Below are 20,585 nucleotides of genomic sequence, written 5' to 3' on the forward strand. Positions count from 1 at the left end.
GTTTATTTATTTTTGGGACAGAGAGAGACAGAGCATGAACGGGGGAGGGGCAGAGAGAGAGGGAGACACTGAGTCGGAAACAGGCTCCAGGCTCTGAGCCATCAGCCCAGAGCCCGACGCGGGGCTCGAACTCACGGACCGCGAGATCGTGACCTGGCTGAAGTCGGACGCTTAACCGACTGCGCCACCCAGGCGCCCCTGAACATATCTTTTTATGTTACTACATATGTATATAAGTACCATGCTAGTATTTCGTTCTATTTTAGACTTTTGCAAAGTCCAATTAGGTTAGCTAGCAATATTAAATTCATGATTCAAAATGAGATTGTTAGAAGAATTACAGTGTTCTCCAAGGCTTACCCATTGCAAACCATGTTGATAATAACGGGAAAACTACCATTTATTATACTTTACCACAATATATTCAACCCTAACCACAACCTTATTAGTCCCTTTCTAGTGATGGAAATACTTGAGCTCAGAAGGGTTAAGTGAGATGACCCAGATTACAAGATGAAAAACAAAGGATTCAAACCCTGATCTTCCGGGCTCCAAATCCTAAACTCTTTCCTTTTTGATTTGTTATTACACCCGAGCCCTTGAACACATTAAACTACCAAACTATGCATCTCAAAACAACAAAACCACACAAACATGCCATGTATCCTATTTCATACCTTTAATCCTCTGAAACTTCCTGGGCTAGTTGGGGAAGAGCTGGAGGATTTCGTTGACTTAGGAGTAGACAGCTGGCTGCTGGGAGTTCCATTAACTGACCATAAGACAACAGAGGAGACAGAGGTCATTAAAACCCAAAACAACCCAACTGTGTGCAAAAACACTAAGCACATGCACAACATAGCTCCAGTGAAGCTTTGATTCATTTAAAGCTCCAAGCAGATGGCAAATCAGCAAAAAGCAAAAGTAATGTGTCTTATTGCATTACAAAGTATCAGACAAATAAGGAGTGAAACTAAAATTGTTTTCAGTAATAGTTCTCCAAAAGTGACATAAACAAATATATAAAACATTATGGAATTAGAGATGTGAATGAGAACTTGTCCATACACCCTACCCGCTAGCAAGGGTAGAGAAATGAAGTGGCCGGTATATTTGTAATGCTTTACTATGAAGGTTGCTCTCTAACTTCCAATATCCACTCTCTTGGTATATACCAACCTGAGTAACCAAGAAGTTCTTACGGCTCTCCAAACCAATTCCATAATAATAATCCAAACACATTTTCTAAGTATATTTTTAATAGAAAGGGAAAGTTACTGGTCATTTTTAACATCTGCTCATTTGTTTGAAGGCCATAAAAGGCACTCTTCAACTTTATTTTTTCTAAACTAGTCATTTCTAAATTCCTTCCATTTTCTTGTCTTCACAGTTTAATTTCTCCCATTATTTAGTAAATCTTGATGATTTTTTATTTTTTTTATTTATTTATTTTTTTCAACGTTTATTTATTTTTGGGACAGAGAGAGACAGAGCATGAACGGGGGAGGGGCAGAGAGAGAGGGAGACACAGAATCGGAAACAGGCTCCAGGCTCCGAGCCATCAGCCCATAGCCCGACGCGGGGCTCGAACTCACGGACCACGAAATCGTGACCTGGCTGAAGTCGGACGCTTAACCGACTGCGCCACCCAGGCGCCCCAATCTTGATGATTTTTTATAGAACCCCTCCAAACTTCCATACACTTATTGTTGAAATTGCTGAAAGCTCAATTTAGAGCACACCTAGGAAAAGTATGACCACTGCTATTTTCTTTTCTTTTTAAAATGTTTATTTATTTATTTTTGAGAGTGAGAGAGCATGAGCAGGGGAGGGGCAGAGGGAGAGAGAATTTAGACAGGCTCCACTCTGCCGAGCCTGACACAGGGTTTGATTCCACCACCCTGGGATCATGACCTGAGCCAAAATCAAGAGTCGGACTCTTAACCTACTGAGTCACCCACACGCTCCTAACCACTGCTGTCTAGAGGGGGAGATAAATTTGCGGATTTTATACTACAGAATGCTGGTCAAACATTTCAGCATGGCTCATGCTTATTCCTAATTGTATCAACTGGATCCATTTCTGCTGTAATTTCACAAAGTTGGTAGTAAATGTCTAGGACTGGTGTAATTATTTTTCTAAGAAGTGTGTGTAACTTCTTTTATCATTAACCTTCAAAGCTTTGCCTAAAGATAAAAACTACCATTTATCTCTATGGAAAGAAAAACAAAGTCCATCTTTTTCTTTTCTTCTTCTTCATTTTTTAAATATGAGGAAGCAAACAACTATTATTTTAAATGAAGCTAATGAGTATAAAAAGCAAAATGTAGAGATAAAAGTCCTAAATAGGTGACTCAAAAAAGTGAGCACCCATCCTCGAGTAGGGGCAAAAGTCCTGGATCAACAAGTGTTTGTAATGGGATGTGTTATCTGTAAACCAGGACATCTAGCTCTATGAAGTCATGCTTGTTTGCTGCACTGCTCATTTTTATTTTTACAAAAAAATTTTTTTAACATTTATTCATTTTTGAGAGTGAGAGAGACAGAGCATGAGTGGGGGAGGGGCAGCAAGAGAGGCAGACATAGAATCCGAAGCACACTCCAGGCTCCGAGCTGTCAGCACAGGGCCCGATGTGGGGCTTGAACTCACAGACTGTGAGATCATGACCTGAGCTGAAATTGGACGCTTAACCGACTGAGCCACCCAGGCGCCCCTGCATTGCTCCTTTTTAAAAATTGGGTATGGATGAAAAAATTTTCTAGTCACTTTTAACTGGCCAAACTTTTTCTAATTCAAAACCCCTCATGCATAAATAACTATCAGTTATCTATAATTTCTTAATACATGTGCACCTTTAGAGTGCAAGTACAACACGAGGAACTGTGCAATTAGAAACTTTTAAGAATATTCAACAGTCCTAGTTATTTCTCAAGTTAAATTTCAATGTTGTTTGTTTTAAAAATTGTCTTTAAATAAAGGGAATAGGTGGCAGGAATTCACATAAAGTAGAGATTATTATGAGCAATGAATGAGTCAACTTGCTGTGAGCTGAGACTGAATTTTATTCCTTTTTTTCTTCATTCCATACAGCAACCTGTCAGGTCACCAATCCCTACTCAATGAGTGCTATTAGCTTCACAGATATTCAGACACCACACTGGTAACAAAGGCTACCTTGGAACAGTGACAGAAAAGGGACTGAAAGAGAAAAATCAATTCCTGCAAATGTAATCTTGACAGCAAACAATCTCCCTAAAAACACACCACCTCCTGCCTAAACATAGTTTCTTAATAAAACTCACTGCCAGGATTTTACTGGTGTCAGTAACTACATGTCTATATCTGCGCCCCCCACCCCCACCCCCCAGCCAAATAATCTCATTCTAAAGACATACTAAGTCATATGTGGGTCTCTAAGTTTCCCAGAGCATTTGAAAGGTCCTAAAAAGTGTTCCCTAATGAGAAGTCCTTAACTTCGTTTATTTGCACATTTCTCCAGAGTCTTAGGGACGGTAAGTGGGACCCAAGACAGTCCCAGGTTGTAGCCACGCCCCTCACACTGCTGCCACCAACTAGTAGGCAGGCAGCAAGCCAACAGCACATTTGTCCTCCTCCTCCTACTCCTTCACTACCCCAGACTCTCTTTCCCAACATAAGGCTATTTATCATGTGCCCTTCCCCTCAACTGTAAGGTAAGAAACAAACTTGAAGCTTTTTTGTTTGTTTTGAATACTTTCTATCTTGGTAGACTCTGAAAGATTTACAAGCAAGAAAACTAAAGTGAGAATTTTTAGGACTCAAATTATGGTAATATTTTTTTTTTAATTTTTTTTTTCAACGTTTATTTATTTTTGGGACAGAGAGAGACAGAGCATGAACGGGGGAGGGGCAGAGAGAGAGGGAGACACAGAATCGGAAACAGGCTCCAGGGTCCGACCCATGAGCTCAGAGCCTGACGCGGGGCTCGAACTCACGGACCGCGAGATCGTGACCTGGCTGAAGTCGGGCGCTTAGCCGACTGCGCCACCCAGGCGCCCCAAATTATGGTAATATTTACTGAATTATGTTATCTGGATGAATTTCTGTTTATTACACACTATTTAACTATTCTGATAGAGTTTTCTTGAAGAATTCAGTCAACCAGAAGACTTCACTTCTGTCCCAACACAGAAAAAGTACAATATTAGGTCTACAAAGTTACTAGCTCTGTTTGAAACTCCACTTAGTCCCATGGAATTTTCTAAATGTTAACAAGTATACCACAGCTAAAGAGGTCTATAAAAGTGAGTTGTACTTATGGGTACTTGGCTTTTAATAACATAAAACTGTCAGGTTTCTGTAACTGCAGTATGTGCTGAACATAGTTTTTTTTTTTTTTTAATATTTATTTTTGAGAGAGAGAGAGCAAGTGAGCATGAGCAGGGGAGGGACAGAGAGAGAGGGAGAGACAGAATCGGAAGCAGGCTCCAGGCTCTGAGCTGTCAGCACAGAGCCTGACACAGGGCTTGAACCCACAAGTTTTGAGATCATGACCTGAGCCAAAGTTGGACACTTAAATGACTGAGCCACCCAGGTGCCCTGTGCTGAACATACTTTTAAGTTTAATCTCTCATAAAGAAGCTGTTTGCCCTCTAAAACCTAATTTAAACATCTTACAACTTTTACTTATGAGTTTAAGATCTACTCTACTATCCCAAATACACATATGGACTTAAACATTGAGGGTACTGCCATGTTAAGATTTTTTGACAACTTGTAAGCATTCCAAATCCAAGTTAAAAAGATTTGAATAAATCTTTCTTTATACAAATATGATTATGAAACATGTTTTTAGTTTAGTATGTACTGGATTCATTATAATACCTGATTCCTGAATCACTCTCCTCACTTCTATTTATTTTACTGTTATGATAAACCTCTGTAAACCTATGGCTAAAACAAAAGCTAACAACCTGACAAAAATCTACATTTGACTCTATGGTAAGCTCAGGTAATTGTATTTATGCAAATTTCATGTTATATTAGCTTTCTTTGTGTCTGAGATACTTTACAGAAAGCATAATATGATTTCAAATAAGGTCCACGGTAGAGAAATGCTTTCAGTTAAAAATATTCATATTGTCAATATTTTTAGAAGAGTCTTGGGCCTATTAGCTGTAGGGCGGGGAGGAAGGTAAGACTAGAAGGGGAAGGAGAACAGAAGAATTTAATTGCTTCTATGGCCATTTTCATATTACTTTTTCAATAACAGAGTATTTTCCAAAATTAACTAGAAGATAGGCCCTTGGAGGTAGTGTGCTTCTTCACCGCTTTGTCCTACAAGTACATACAGAGGCATCTGGCAATCTGACAACGACCGGTTTTCTAATAAACACAGGAGGCTGAGGCATCCTAAGCACCGTGAAGCATTCCACGGTGCACGCATGTACACTGGTACGAGCCAGATACGTTCATGGAAATGGAGCAAAAGGAAACAGAAATGTGGCAAAAAACAAAAACGAAAAAAAACCCAGCAGAGCGACAAAGCCATACTAATCATGGCTCACCTGGGGATCTGGCTGCAGAGTAGGCACTGGAGTGATGGCCACCCCTCTTAACTGTACACATTCAGTGAATACAAGGAGGAGGAGACAGTAAGGAGAGCAGTTATTCAGCAGGTCTGAACACATATACAAAAAAAGGGTAAAACAACCTGACCTAAGTCAAGTGGGATGGGTGAAGGGGAACCAGTGAAAAGCACAATGTCCAAAAAACTCAGTCTTTTATAAAGAGCCTGATGCTTGAGGTAGTTTTTATTGATACTACTTTCATAATGTTCTAGATTTCCCATACGTAAAATCAGGGTTTTTCACAATCCCTTCTTTAATAGTAAATGATATTACAAAATTATTTATAATTACTATAGACAAATCTTATAGAATATATCAAGATATTGATAGATGTTTTTAGCTTTTAAAAAAGTGCACCAAAGCATTCAAAATTAGGACAAATCTACAGGTTTAGAACCTGAAAGAAAATTAATTACAGGTAAATCTGACTCTTAAATAAGTACTAACTCCAATAATAATCTTTGCTACTATTTAATTGCTTAAAGAAGGAAACACCTGTGAAACTCTTCAAGTAAATCCATTTCTGTGTTAGATGTGTCTACGTATGTTTTAAACCAGTAAGAGAAGAAAATATTGACAATCAGATAGCACAAAGTTAAAATATAGTATGCAGTGGGCACAATGTGAAGAAGCACTTTTAAGTAAATACCGGGAGAAGATTCTAGATAATGACTGTTCTTAAGAAAATATGTCAGGACAAAACAAACAAGTGTCTTGGCACATTTATGACAACTCTGAGAAACAGACTTAAACGTTTGATTCTAAAAGTCATGTCACCTATATGTTGTTTTGGAACCAAGCTGCATACAAACATGGGAAAAACTAGGAGTTCATAATAATCAAAGAATACTGAAAGGAGAATGATTAACCACCTGAGGCTGGTGATTTGCTGCGTCGGGAGGGCCCAGGGCTTTTAGATCCAGAATACTTAACAGCTGAGGAGCGAGAATAAGATGACTTCAAGACACGACATTCTAGAAAGGAAGGAAAGTGCATTAATTAAGTCTGGTAGAGATACTAACCAAGGGAAGATCACACGTGAACATAAGTCTACTGCTTAGAACCATTCCTGGATCGTTTTCCTATTATTGTTAAACAACGTTAATATACAGAGCAACTGTCCCAAAAGTACACCTGAGGTTATCTTTAGTGAAGCACACATCTTGTAGACCACACCTCATCATTGCAGTGGAGTTCTTAATGAACATAGAAATCCCAATGTCCTAACTTGATCACACGGACAGAACCTAATCCAAACATGTGCAACTTCTTTTTTTCGTCAGTAGCATTGAGAGCAAAAGGCTACAATCTTATTATTCTCTCCAAACTCTGATAATCTTATTTTGTTTGAAAGGGTATGGAACTCCTTACCATCTTGCTTTCCACTTTCCCTAAGTATGGAGCATCAAAAATGAGGAAACTAGCTAACTTAAACAATAACTTTGGTTTTTCCATAAATTACCCAATAAAATAGCATTTAGAGTACCAGAACTAATTACAGCTAAAATAATCACTGCTAATTTGAATAACTAACAACATGGTTTTGGAGTCATGCAGATTTTGAATGACTCACGGATTTGATTTTGCTAACTGGGGGACCTAGGTTAGGTTCTAAGCTTCAAGTTTTTCCCCTATGAGATTGGAATAAGAATAAAATCTGCTTCCTAAACTTGTTATAAAGATTAGATTAGATAACATATTGTCTGTAATTTATGTTAAAATACTTCAATTTATGCAGTAAGATTAAAATGTGGGTTGGTTTTAAATCTATACCTCAGGGGCAATAAATTAACATGTGAAGTACACTAATCAGGAAAATACACACCAGGGGAGGCTAGTTAGCATGTGAAAGACCCTAATCAAAACCTTACTCTGAAGGAGGCTGTGGCAACCTCAGTTTAGTTAATTAGCATTATGGATGTTAAAAAGTACTCCACTGTTGAAAGGAGTGGTGTGTGTGTTAAGTCAGAATCACCTTAAAGGCACTGCCACTCTTTTATAAGCACAAATGCACATGTAGAGAACCAATAACTAGAACTTCAATGCTACACCCTCATTATAGGACTCTAAGCCCACCCCCGAAGCCAGCTCTTCAAAGGAGTATTTTGTTACTTGGCTAAGACAACATTAGCATTTTATTGAATCTTTAATGCAAGATGTCAGAATCCTAAAAGGATAAAGAGTTAGGGCTTTAAGATTAAACATAATCTTTAATTAAGATTAAAATAACTGATTTTAAAAGCAACAACAACTTTGCCCCCTAATAAATACAACAGTGGCAGAATTAGGTCTAATGTTATGGCCTGATGGTGGTGATACAATAATGACATTTATAACAACAGTAACATAATAGTATGCAATTGTGCATACTATATTACAGGCACTAACTGCTTTACCTATATTAACTCATTTAATCCTCACAAAATCTTATCAAAAAGCCGATTACCCCCAGTATGCAGAAGGTTAAGTAACTGATGAGGGAAGAAATCAGTAGCTCTCACTCACCTTTCACTATTGGAGGTCATCAGTAGCTAACAACAAAAACTATGAATGATAAAACTGGCTGCGGAAGTTTGTAACATACACATAAAGCACAGAGAACAATGACTGCTACATAGATAGTACGTGCTCAGTAAGTGTTTTGTTGTTGTTACCCAAATTAACTTTATAACCTAAAATATATAATGTATTAAAGTGTCTCAACTTTCTAATTTACTAATATTGATGTCAAAGAAATATTACGAAATGGAAATTAAGCTAAAATCAAGGAAGGTGTAAAATACAGAGGATAATGCAAACACACAGTTTGTCAACCTTAGTCATCCCTGAGAACAGGGGAAAGTATTAGCACACATAATACAAAAGGACATTCCTTGCACTTCTTTCCAGTGGTAGTACCAGTTTAAACCAGGGCCAGTCCGACAGAATATAAAACAGTACAGGAACCCTCAAAGAAATGTGGCAGCAGTGAAAAAATGAAACAAAAACAAAAAAGTATAGATAAATGAGGCCCAAGCACAAAGTAGATAAATTATCCCCAAGGTAACTGACACAGAGTAACAAGAAAGAATTACACAAGGAAATTTGGTACCACAAAATGTATCATCTCAAACTTTAACAAGTTTATGGATCACACTATTTATTTGGTAATACGTTTCTCCAGTTCTGGATGGTCAGAATCACTACAACTGGAAAGGGGATACCATCAGCCAATTTTTGAAAAGCCAACTTTTCTGATTCATGAAATTCAAGAGTGTATCTCTAACATCCCTCTCCTATGGGAAATGTTATGTCTGTAGGATTTCATTTAAAGAGGAAATTGACTCTCAGCTAAAATAATTAGTATTACTGTAATAGGTTTAAATTAATTCAAGACAACAGGGTAAAGTAATTTTCCAGAATCAATACACTCGAACTCACTGGAGTTATTGCTAAAAAGTTGAAAACTGCATACTCTGGAGAAAGGGGTTTTCTTATTGTATCAATGAAAATAGCTTCATTTTTTTCCTGCAAATATGAACAATGCATGTCATTATTTTTTTTTAAGTTGCAAACAGAACAAGATAAAAAAAGAACCTGAGACAATTATCATCAACAATTTAGTTATTATCCTTTTATGTATCCAATTATGCACATGGAAATTCTATCACTAACCATTTCAGATTCAATACAATCCATATATTTATGGTGGCAGAGCCAGCCCTGTTCTGAAACAGGGCAGGAAATCCATTTCAGAGACAAAAGAATGCAGTAAAAAGAACTAAAATGGCTAAAAATTGAAAAGTACTTGAATTAAATTTTTTGTTTGTTTTTTACAACTAGGCAAATGCTTTCGTTAGTTCAAAAAGAATACGGCCAATGTCCCCTTTCTTCAACATGCCAGACCACCCCAAGCCTCCATTTCAGAGTTATCAAGACAGTCAAAGAATTGCCTTACCACTGTGATCCAGGACAAAGTCATCTTGGGCATAACGGAATTTTTCAGGTCCACAAGCAATAAAAACATCATCATCACCAAAAAAGTCTTGCAGACAAGTAACCTAAAAATTAAAAAAAAAAAAATCACATCCAAGAAATAAATTAGAAACATCAGAAGTAAATTAGAAACCTTAGAACTAAAATAAAAAGTCAGCAAAATTCATAGCCTCCCCTATAATACTGAGTTGGAATGAAAATCGATTTCATGTCATACTACATTTCTAAGCACTCTACTCCTCACAAAGCACTTCCACCACACGCTTTCCCTGACCTCAGAACAAGGAGTTCAGAGCTGGCATCAATATGTCTGTTTCACAAGTCAAGTGGAGGACATACACGCAAGGTGAAGTGAAGTTTTCCACGACTCCCTGAATAACCGGTGGCAAGGCTGAGGTTGATGGAGGTCTCTGTTCTCAGTTTAATTTCTTCATTTCTCCCCTTTGTCATTCTTCTAACAACTCCACTTGCCAGCTGTGTGACCCTGGGCATGACTTCTCTGTATCTCTGGTACAGTGTGCCTTAGGTTGTTTTGGGGAATAATGTATGGAAACTGCCTGGAATAGTGCTCAAGGTGTAAATGCTCATCTCCATCACCAACATGATCGTTAACATCAGAGGAGGCTTCAGGGCCCTTATAAGGCCCTATGCCTAAATGTATAGTCTTAATTTCATATTCTTTTTTCACTCCCTGGCTCGCAACACACACTGTCTCATTTTGAGATTCCACAGAAACTGGATCCCCCACAGGGAGGACATTCATCCGCTCATCCCAGTGTCGAGGACAACTATCCTCCTAGACTTTGGACATAGGTAGGTTCCACTTTTACCTGTTTTTCAACTGGCTACATGAGGTCCTCTTTTTTTTTTTTTAAAGTACTCTTTTCCCAGTAATAATTATAAAGTTAAAAAAAAAATTATTGCTGGGGCACCTGGATGACTCAGTCAGTTAAGTGTCCAACTTCGGCTCAGGTCAAGATCTCACAGTTTGTGGGGTTCTTAGAAGGATTGAGCAATTGATTTTATTACAAGGAAATATTTTATCCGGTACTAAATGTGTTGGTATTTGACTAGAATAAATGCCAAAGTAGACCATTAAGTTCCTTATTATATGGAAAAGAAGTATTTAACAAGTCTAGGGACTATAAGAGGTCAAAACAGTGATTTTATATTATTTAGATCTTCCTAATCAATCTTCTAATGATTTCACCTGTCAGTGTTAAGTTTGGCTTTCCCAAACATGGTTTCCAAGAGATGCCTGCCTCCCTTTGGCTCAGTTTCCAGGCAATGAATGCACATTTGGTTAAATAGTTAACCAAATTATATAACTATCAATTAGGCTCCAATTTGCCTCAAATACTACTCGAAGGAATGGTCGTTATGGAATGAATAAGTGACACAACTGGTTTAAACAAACATGTATTTTGACTCAGGACACGACATACCTCCTAGAGTATTAAATTTGTTTTGAGCATTTATGATGTGCCAGGCACCATTCTAGATGCTATAGAAACATTAGTAAAGAAATAACGAGACAAAAATATCTGTCCTTCCAAAGCAAGTGTGAAAAGAAACACAATAAAAACATGTAAGTAAATTTATGCAATATCAAAAGCAGTAAGTGCTATGAAGAAAGATAAAGCAAAGAAGGAGAACAGTAAATGCATGGATGGGTGTTGCAAAACTAAATAGGGTGGTTGGGGAAGGCCTCGGGCAAAGGTTACATTTGAACACAATATTAAAAGAGACCAAGGAACAAGCACATGGGAAAAGTGATCTAGGCAGACAGCACAGAATGTGCAAAGACCCTGCGGAGAGATCACACTTGGCACATTCACAAGAAAAGTCCTGGCATACAGTAAAAGAGGGGGAAGAGTGGATCAGAGAAGTAAGGGGACACAGAGCAGATGACATGGGGCCCTGTCAGCCATAGGTAAGGGCTCTGCTTTACTCTGAGACATAAAACCTTTAGGGGCTTCAGAGCAGAGGACCATCACATGACTTCCCTTTTAATAGGATGACACCATGCTCAGACTAGACTGTAAAAGGGCAAGCATAGACAGCATAGTTGGAGGCTATTGCTACATCAGGCAAGAGATGAGAATGGTTTGTGCAAAAGTGTTGGGAGTGGAGGTAGTGAGAAGGGGCTACACTACCCCTTGGATAAGGGGATATGAAAGAAGAGAGAATAATGATAGCTCAGGGTTTTTGGTTTGAGCCACTAAGAAGTTGGGATTGTCATTAACTCTAATAGGAGAGAATACAAGATAATGGACAAGTTTCGTGGTGGAGAGGGTGCTCATGAATTCAGATTTGGAACATTAAATGTCAAATGGCTATTAAACATCCAGGTGGAGGTGGTGGGCAGAAAGTTAGACATACACAAATCTGAATTTCATGGGGGAGATAAGGGCTGGAGGTAGAAATTTGGGACTCACCAGCATATGGATGGTATTTAAAATCTTGAGATCAATTATGGCAATGAATGCACCTAAGGAAAAGATCTAAAGCCTGAGCTCTAAAGCACAGTAACATTATAAGGTCAAACAGAAGAAGCAAAACCAGCAAAGAATATTGAGAAGGAGCAGCCAGAATGGGAGGAAGAAAAACAAGAGTCAGTAGTATGCCGGACAACAAGTCAAGAAAGTGTTTCAAGGATGAGGGAGGAGAGAGGAATCACCTGTGTCAATGTTACCAACAGCTAAGTAAGATGAACCTTGCGAAGTGACTACCAAATCAGCAACACAGAGATTGGTGGGCTCTTAAAGATGAAAACTTGTTTTAGTGGAATGGTTAAAGAGAAGGTCTGATTGCAGCACCTTTAAAAGAGAATAGCAGAGGGTCGTCTGGGTGCTCACTTGGTTAAGTGTCCAACTCTTGATTCCGGCTCAGGTCATGATCTCATGGTCATGAAATCCAGCCCCCCCTGTTGGGTTCTGTGTGGAGTGTGGAGCCTGCCTGAGATTCCTCTGTCTCCTTCTGCCTCTCTCGCCTGCTTGTGCTCTCTCAAAATAAAAAATTAAACATTTTTCTTGAAAAAAACAATAGCAGAAGAACTGGAGACACAGATATAGACAACTCTTACAAGGAGCTTGGACTGGAAAAAAATGGGAAGATTAGCAGAAGGAGGAAGTGGAGTCTGTGGTTAGCAGAATTTTTTTTTTCTAATTTTTTAAGAAAGAGAATGAGAATAAGAGGGAGAGGGGTTGAGAGAGACAGAGAGAAACAGAAAAAGAGAATCTCAAGCAGGCTCCACACCCAGTGTAGAGCCCAAAGCAGGGGCTCAATCTCAAGACCGTGAGATCATAACCAGAGCCAAAATCAAGAGTTGGACACTCAACTGAGTAAGCCACCCAGGCATCCCTGAACTTGCTTTTTAAGATGAGAGAAATAACACAATACTATGCTATTGAAAGGATCTAGTAGGCAGGAGAAAGATGGTGGCACAAGAAAGAAAGGAGAGACCTGCTGGAGCTGTGTCCCTTTGTAAGAGAGAGGGGATGGGAACAGAGTGCAGACGGGAATGACCTTGCATGAGACCATGGTCAGTCTTCCCAGCAAAGGAATCCAGGTGGATGCTGCTAGGCTGGAACACATGGTGGGGCTGGCACACATTTCCTGATTGCTTCCTACTTCACCGAGAAAACTGAAACAAAGTCATCACCTGAAAGTGAGGCTGAGAGAGGATGTACAGCAGGTTTGAGGAGGAAGGAAAGGTGTAAAATTGCAATCTGGGATTGTGGGGAATTACTCGTTATTAGTTTAATGAATACCTGTTGCCTCTACTCTGAAAGGGGAAAGGAACAGGTCGGATTTGCTATGTCCTCAGCAAAGGCTCTTATTTAAAGAAACTGTACAGTGTAGTGTCTCTAACTAAAAGAGGAGCCCTGCCCCCATCCGGGTCCTGACCCTAAACCCTCTGCCTACCAGCTCCCCATCACACCCGTATAATGTGGTGCACTGTCCCAAGAGGGAAACAATGATGGCCTCCAAGCAGCATTAAGGGTCCACTTACGACCCCATAGTCTGCATGACAGAAACTCTTGGTTCTGAAACAAAAGAAGTTATCCAGTCTATATATTGTTTTAGAAAAATCACAACCTTTAAAGCTGGAATTCTTACAATTTCATGGGGTTGTATCTGACTAGTCAAGAGAAGAAAATTGATATAAACACAGATGATAGACTGCACTGATAATAAGTAAATAAGGAATGAATGGGAATATTCTCTCCCTCTACTGCTGCTGATTTAAAATACAAGTCTCCATGGGCACCTGAGGGGCTCAGTCAGTTAAGGTCTGACTCTTGATTTCATCTCAGGTCATGATCCCAAGGTCATGGGATAGGGCCTTAAGATTCTCTCTCCCCTCTGCCTGTCTCCCCACTTTCTCCCTCCCTCCCTCTCCCCCACCTCTAAAAAAATACAAGTCTCTGTTCACATTTTTCACAATATAGATATGCACTGTTTGGACTGTCATTACTATGATCAACAAAACCGTAAAGTTAAAAGTCACTAGTAAGAGAACACCAGCAGAGAAGTTGATGAGTAAACCAAAACTAACATCCGTGGAAGGAGAATGAGCAGGTTTCAGTTGTTTTCACTTTCACTGTAGAGGAAACTCAACTTATGGTGTTAACTAAAATACAGGTGGAATTTCACTTTCACTGTAGAGGAAACTCAACTTATGGTGTTAACTAAAAACACAGGAAGCATTTGCTGAGGATAAGCTTTTGTATCATTACACTGCTGAGCCTGGACCTGACCACCTCACCTCCTCCTTTTTTTTTTTTTTTAACATGCAGAAACCTTCAGCAAGATACCAATTTCATCTCATCTTTAAAGACTAAATGTGATCACATGTGAAAGCAGTGGTTATTTCTTCATTTTCATTCATTCATGGCCTCAAATACTGTTTGTTTTTTTAGTTTATTTTGTGGGGCTCCTGGGTGGCTCAGCTGGTTAAGCATCCAACTCTTGATTTTGGCTCAGGTCATGATCTCATAGTTCACGGGATCAAGTCCTCTGTTGGGCTCTGGGCTGACAGAGCAGAGCCTGCTTGGGATGCTCTCCCTCCCTCTTTGCACCTTCCCCACTCACACGTGTTCTCTCTCAATATAAATAAACATTAAAAATAAACTTTTAAGTTTATTTTGAAAGAGAGCAACTGCATGACAGAGTGCAGGGGAAGGGAGAGAGAGAGAGAGTGGGTGAGAGAATCCCAAACAGTCTCCATGCTGTCAGCACAGAGCCGGATGGGGGGACTTGATCTCACTAACTGTGAGATCATGACCTGAATGGAAATCAGGAGTTGGATATTTAACTTACTGAGCCACCCAAGTGCTCCTCTTATTCCAGTAGGCTGATGGTGGAAACTATTCTTTAATATGTACATATAAACATATTTATAAATATTTCACCAGCATATGTATACATGTGTGTATATGTACATTACATGAACCACATTTCTGTATGTAATTTCTGGGAGCTTAGGATATCTTAATTAAAAAAAAGGATATCTGAATTTTTTTGGCTCTAATTGGAGCCCCATGCAGGGCTTGATCCCATCACCCTGGGATCATGACCTGAATTGAAATCCAGGGTCAGGCAATCAAACAACCGAGACACCCAGGCACCCCAAGGTCAACATTTTTAGATAATGCAGAGGAAAAGAGACTGTGAGCATATCATTCCAATTTTATGCTAAAATTATATTTGTGTAATGCTAAGCCTCCATATAATACAGTCATTATTTGCCCGATGCTTACATTTTACAAGCATATGGACTACATATTTAATTGTTCCTAGTAGTGTCCCAAACTCAGTCAATACTTTTCAAAGTGAAATATCTGACAAAATGCCAGGGTCGGATGTAAGCTAAAATAAATTTCTCATCAATGATGAAAAATAGTATTTCTCATCAACGGGAATCACATTAATTTATCACTGTACATCCAGTCTAACATTAACCAAAGTACCTATAATATGCCAGGCATAAACAAAAGCCAAGAAGCATGCAGTCTACTGGTAGAAATGGACAAGAAAAGTAACAATTATCATTCAAATTACTGTTCAAAATGTTACAATAATACTATAATGGAAGAGCACCCTGACAGTTATAGGAATAAAGAAGCACAAAAAGAATATCTCATAAAATAAAATACCCAATGCCTTGAGAATATTTCATATATTTGAACACTTACATAATTCTTTTATGTTTTTCAACATATTTCTTGTTCTTTACCTGTGGTGGTCTCATTCCTTTTATCATAAATTTTAAAAACTGGGATTTAACATTGAGTTATTGGCTGTGTCACTAAATGCGACTCTGAAAAGAACATATCAATACGACGAATAACATCTGAAAATCATTCTTAACAAGGGTGAGGAAAGTGTATCAGTTTAGAAGACCTCTTACTGTCTGCTTCTAAATTTTTCAATGCAAGAAGCTCTTCAGGAATAATAGATGGTATGTGGCTCATGAAAGAAGCTACATAAACTAGGGGGAAGTGATATTTCTGCTAAGGTACAAAATTAAAGCAATCAGTAGGATCTAATGGGGAAACATCCAACTGAGAAATAATATATCTATGGGAGCATATCTAAGCTTTCCAAAGGAATGTGGGCCATTTAAAAACAGTAATTTTTCCTATCCTTTAGGAGACAGATTAATTAGGTCAGGGTGACTTGGTAGCAGCCATAATTTTAGTGCTAGTTCTTAATAGATTACATAGACTAACAGATTCAACTATTTTTTTTTTATTTCCCTATTTGTTCTCCTTTGTTAAAGGAGATAGAAGCAGATACAAAGGCTTGAGGTCTGACAAAGATACGATGCATGTATTAGGAAAATAAAACCTTTCCTTAAAAGAAAAAAGGTAGAGGATACAGAGATGTAATCTTCCCTGAACACTCACTCACATTATGAATGAGAGGAGGTCTATTTATCCTGACCCATTGGCACACTTTGGAAATCTTGCATTTCTTCTCCTTTCCAGAGTTACAAAGGTGCTGGTGGTAAAACAGGCTGGATTTCTATAGGATCTCTTCTTACTATAAAATTCTAAAATCCAAATATTTTAGTTTCTAAGAAAAGCTTAGGAGACTGTGTCCAAAAAGTTAAGTGCAGAAAAAAGGGAACCCTATTTTAAATGGGTAAATAGCAACGTCCACTGGGATTTCTGTTTCAGCTTCATACATCCTCAAAGAAATCTTCAAAGAAATCTGTTGCTCCTTACAAATCCAGGTGTACCCTTCGTACTCTGTAATTCACCCAACATAGACATTATCATTGAAGTAATTGCCTGGTTTTGTGTCTGGACCTCTCACCAGACTGTGAGCTCCATACGTTTAGGGACTGGACCTCTCACCAGACTGTGAGCTCCATACATTTAGGGACACAGTCTTGTTTACTTGTGCTATAATTCCAGCACAGTACATAACATCTAATATAAAAGGTTCGTTCAGTACATTTCTGTTGAATTAATGAAATGCCCTGAATCCCATTTCCTCCAAATAGCCCTTCTCTAGAGGCTCCACACTCCTTCAATCAATCTCTATCAACTCATTATCATGCAAGGTAGTCCTTGTTCCCAGATTTAGGATATTGGCTTTCTATGCCAAGATAATCTATAACCTCTTTGAATACACCAGTCAAATCCTATAACTCTAAAGAAAATATTCAGGGGTGCCTGGAGGGCTCAGTCTGTTGAGTGTCCGACTTCAGGTCATCATCATCTCATGGTTTCTGAGATCAAGCCTTGTGTTGGGCTCTGTGTTGACAGTGGCCTACTTGGGATTCTCTCTCTCCCTCTCTCTGCCCCTTCCCTGCTTGTGTGCTCTCTCTCAAAAATAAACATTATTTTATTTATTTATTTTTTAAGGGGGCACCTGGGTGGCACAGTTGGTTAAGCATCCAACTCTTGATCTCAGCTCAGGTCATGATCTCACAGTTCCTGAGTTCAAGCACTGCATCTGGCTCTGTGCTGATGGCATGGAGCCTGATTCAGATTCTGTGTCTCCTTCTCTCTGCCCCATCCCGCCTTGTGTTCTCTCTCAAAATAAATAAACTAAAAACAAAAAACAAAAAACAAAAAACAAAAACAAAAAAAAGAAAGAAAGAAAATATTCAGCTGTTGGTTCAAAACCTTCTTGAGATTGTCCCGGATGAAATCTGAAACTGGCCCCTTGTTTAGTGGTCAGGAAAAAAACAAAGAGGCAGACAACTCCAGGTTGGTAGATGTCAGTTTTAACCAGCAAAGGCAGCTTACACACGAAACTTGTCTTGGGTGGCAGCAAGACAACTGGATCCCCACACTTGCCTGTCAAACCTTCAAAGTTCACATAGAAGTCTTAACTGGATTCAGTCACGTATATCATGCAGATATTCTCAACGCACATAATCTCAAAGCTATGTCTTTGGAGCAGCCCCTGGGAGTGCAGAAGACAAGCAGAACCCACATTCCAAGAACAGGGGAAAGGGTATGGAGCCTCTGACCACCCACATCCCACTCACAGGTCAACCAGTAGTCACGTCTTGATGATCTCCCCCAACATCAGCAAATACTTCATCAAATTTTGGCTCTAGATACCTTAAAATAATTTTTAAAAACTCATTTTAGATCATGCAAGTTCTTTCAAAAAGTACATTCCTTACATCATTATTTCAGGGTTACCTGAGAAAAATTACTTATGAAACCTACTACTGCAACCATCTGGTAGAGGACATTTAAAGCAAAGCAATTTGCTATTAAATCTGCCATTTGGTGCTAGTCAGACTTGAGGATGTATTAAATAAGAGTCTCTTGAGATACTTTCCCAAACTATTTTATTGAAAATTTCCAAGACCTGATAAGATAAAAATGCAAAAGAAACATCATTAGGTCTCAGTAAAGGAGTAGTTTAAACTGGCATTAGCTTATCTAAATACAGTCCGGGTCAAAAATCTCAGCTCCCATGAAATACTCATCTTGCTTGCAGAACAAGAACTACATTTCATAGAAGAAATGGGGTTGAGACAGGGAAACTGAGGGTCTCCATGAAACTCTGCTCTTTGCTTCCCTTCCTGTTTCTATTCTTGCTAGGATCTGCACCCCCTGCCATACACAGGCCTTAATGTATATCCTCCTTGTAAGGGGTAAGGAGTTAATGATTTCTTTGGAGTCTTCCAGCATAACACACAACATCTAAGGACTAAGAAGCCATCATGTCCATATTCCAGATCACTGGCACTAAATATCTCAATGCCAAGACCCCCTGGCTCCCAGGAGTGACACCTGGGTCCTTATCTTTGTTCTAACTACCAATTCCAGGATGCCTAAGAGAACACATACATCAGACCATGATCCTCAATAAAAACCCTCAGTCCCAAGCAAAGACAAGACTCCCTCCTTTCCTGAGTCTCCCAAATGCTCTGTACCTGCACTCTCTCTGTACCTTCAATAAACTCTGCTTTCACCTTTTGCTGGCTCGTGTTTGATTTCTTCTACTCTGCGTACAGACAGGGACCCTCTTGGCTGATCCTGTGGGATCCCACTCTGGGTCCTTGGACCTGGCCTGCCAGCACAAGGATGATGAACACCAGGCATATAAAACACGCATTGGAATTTTCTATAGATTGTCTTTAATTTTAACTGTGCGTATGAAAGACACAGAGCAAGATTAGGAACAAAGGTCCACATCTGTTAAAATTAAAGGCTTTCATTATCAGAGTGCAGTTTTAAAAGGCTGTCTCTACTAAAGAGTAAACAAAAAAAATTTTTCTTTCTAACTTACTTCTAAAGAGAATTTGAAAGAGCTCAGAAAAGAAGTCGAGGAAGTGGCTTATATTTGAAATTAAACTTATTATATCAGCTTTTAATGGAACTGCACTGATACCCTTGATTTCTTTCCTAAGAAATGAGCACAAGTCATAAATTGCCAGAAAGGAACTGCATTTAATTTTGAACCCCCAAAGACATTTCTACCATATATAATTTTTCTACCATGTAAACAAATGGAAACACAGGTTTTTTTTTAGTATGTAAAGAAAACCCAAATGATAATTTTAACATACAATAAAGGATAAACCTAATAACTGCCAAGCCATTATCTTTCTGTGTCTATTGCTAGCATGGGGCACTTTTTGTTGTTAAATACACTGCCTTCATAGATACTTGAAAGCTATAAATTCACCATAACTAATATTATCCCAGCCACACACCACCACCTTTTGTTTTTTTAAAACCAGTTCTATACTTAGAATATAAATTCTGCTTAACATAAACAGGAAAACCCATATCTGAAATAAAGAAAAGGTAAATTATTTGGATCTTCCAAAATGCTAGGAACAACCACCACAAAAACAAATTCACAAGTCAGTAAGCAGGGACTGGGGTCTCCCCATTTCTTTACCCTCTACCCAGAATACAATCCGCATAAATAGTCTCCTTTGTTCCCAGTAAATGTTGGCTAGCCTACAGTAAGGGAAGGATCCCTTTGTACAGTAAAAAGAAAGCTACTTAGAATAGCAATGTTTTTCAGCTTCCTGTAAAACCATTCAGCCAGGCACTAGAGACCCTGTGGTTGCCATGGAAACAGAACTGAAGCTAAGAGAAGACAGTACTTGACAGTAAAGGGCTTCTCAACTGCATCTACAGACAACTCCCTACATTTAGTTTGTTTCCATTAAAAAAAATACTGGACCTAACCTTTCCTTTCCCAGTGGGGCCTCTTCATAATAATGGCTATTCACCAATCACAACTAATCACAGAATCTTGAGATCAAAGATTTGGTTTCAGGAAATACCTCTGTTAGCAGGATAAAAATATCTTGAAAAATTCATAGCTATTTGGCTACCAAATGTATTCTGGAGGAGAGACAATGATCACTCTTCCTAGAAATGAGGTAATTTTTAAGCTGATCCTCTGACTGCCCTCACCGAGGATCCCAGTGTTAATTCCTACAGGAAAAAAGTTTCAAATACACTCTAGAGCTTTCTGACACTGGAAGGAGGCTGCCGCA

At 38.8% G+C, this 20,585-nt stretch overlaps 1 protein-coding gene across 13 annotated transcripts in view; it reads right to left on the reverse strand.

The window, feature by feature from the left end:
* The window catches only part of DCLK2 (doublecortin like kinase 2), a 162,863-nt gene that overhangs the window by 52,906 nt on the left and 89,372 nt on the right, over positions 1 to 20,585 (reverse strand). For 9 of the 13 annotated variants that reach the window (XM_019828866.3, XM_011281625.4, XM_011281624.4 and 6 more), the window contains exons 3-6: positions 9,549 to 9,651; positions 6,484 to 6,585; positions 5,549 to 5,599; positions 678 to 772 (exon numbers count right to left, since the gene is read on the reverse strand). In XM_019828866.3, coding sequence (XP_019684425.1) covers positions 678 to 772; positions 5,549 to 5,599; positions 6,484 to 6,585; positions 9,549 to 9,651 — 351 coding nt within the window. The remainder of the gene's footprint in view (positions 1 to 677; positions 773 to 5,548; positions 5,600 to 6,483; positions 6,586 to 9,548; positions 9,652 to 20,585) is intronic. The other 4 variants (XM_011281627.4, XM_011281626.4, XM_045056864.1 and 1 more) reach the window with 1 other exon arrangement.

This window comes from Felis catus, chromosome B1 (genome assembly GCF_018350175.1).
Source record: "Felis catus isolate Fca126 chromosome B1, F.catus_Fca126_mat1.0, whole genome shotgun sequence".
NCBI lineage: Eukaryota > Metazoa > Chordata > Mammalia > Carnivora > Felidae > Felis > Felis catus.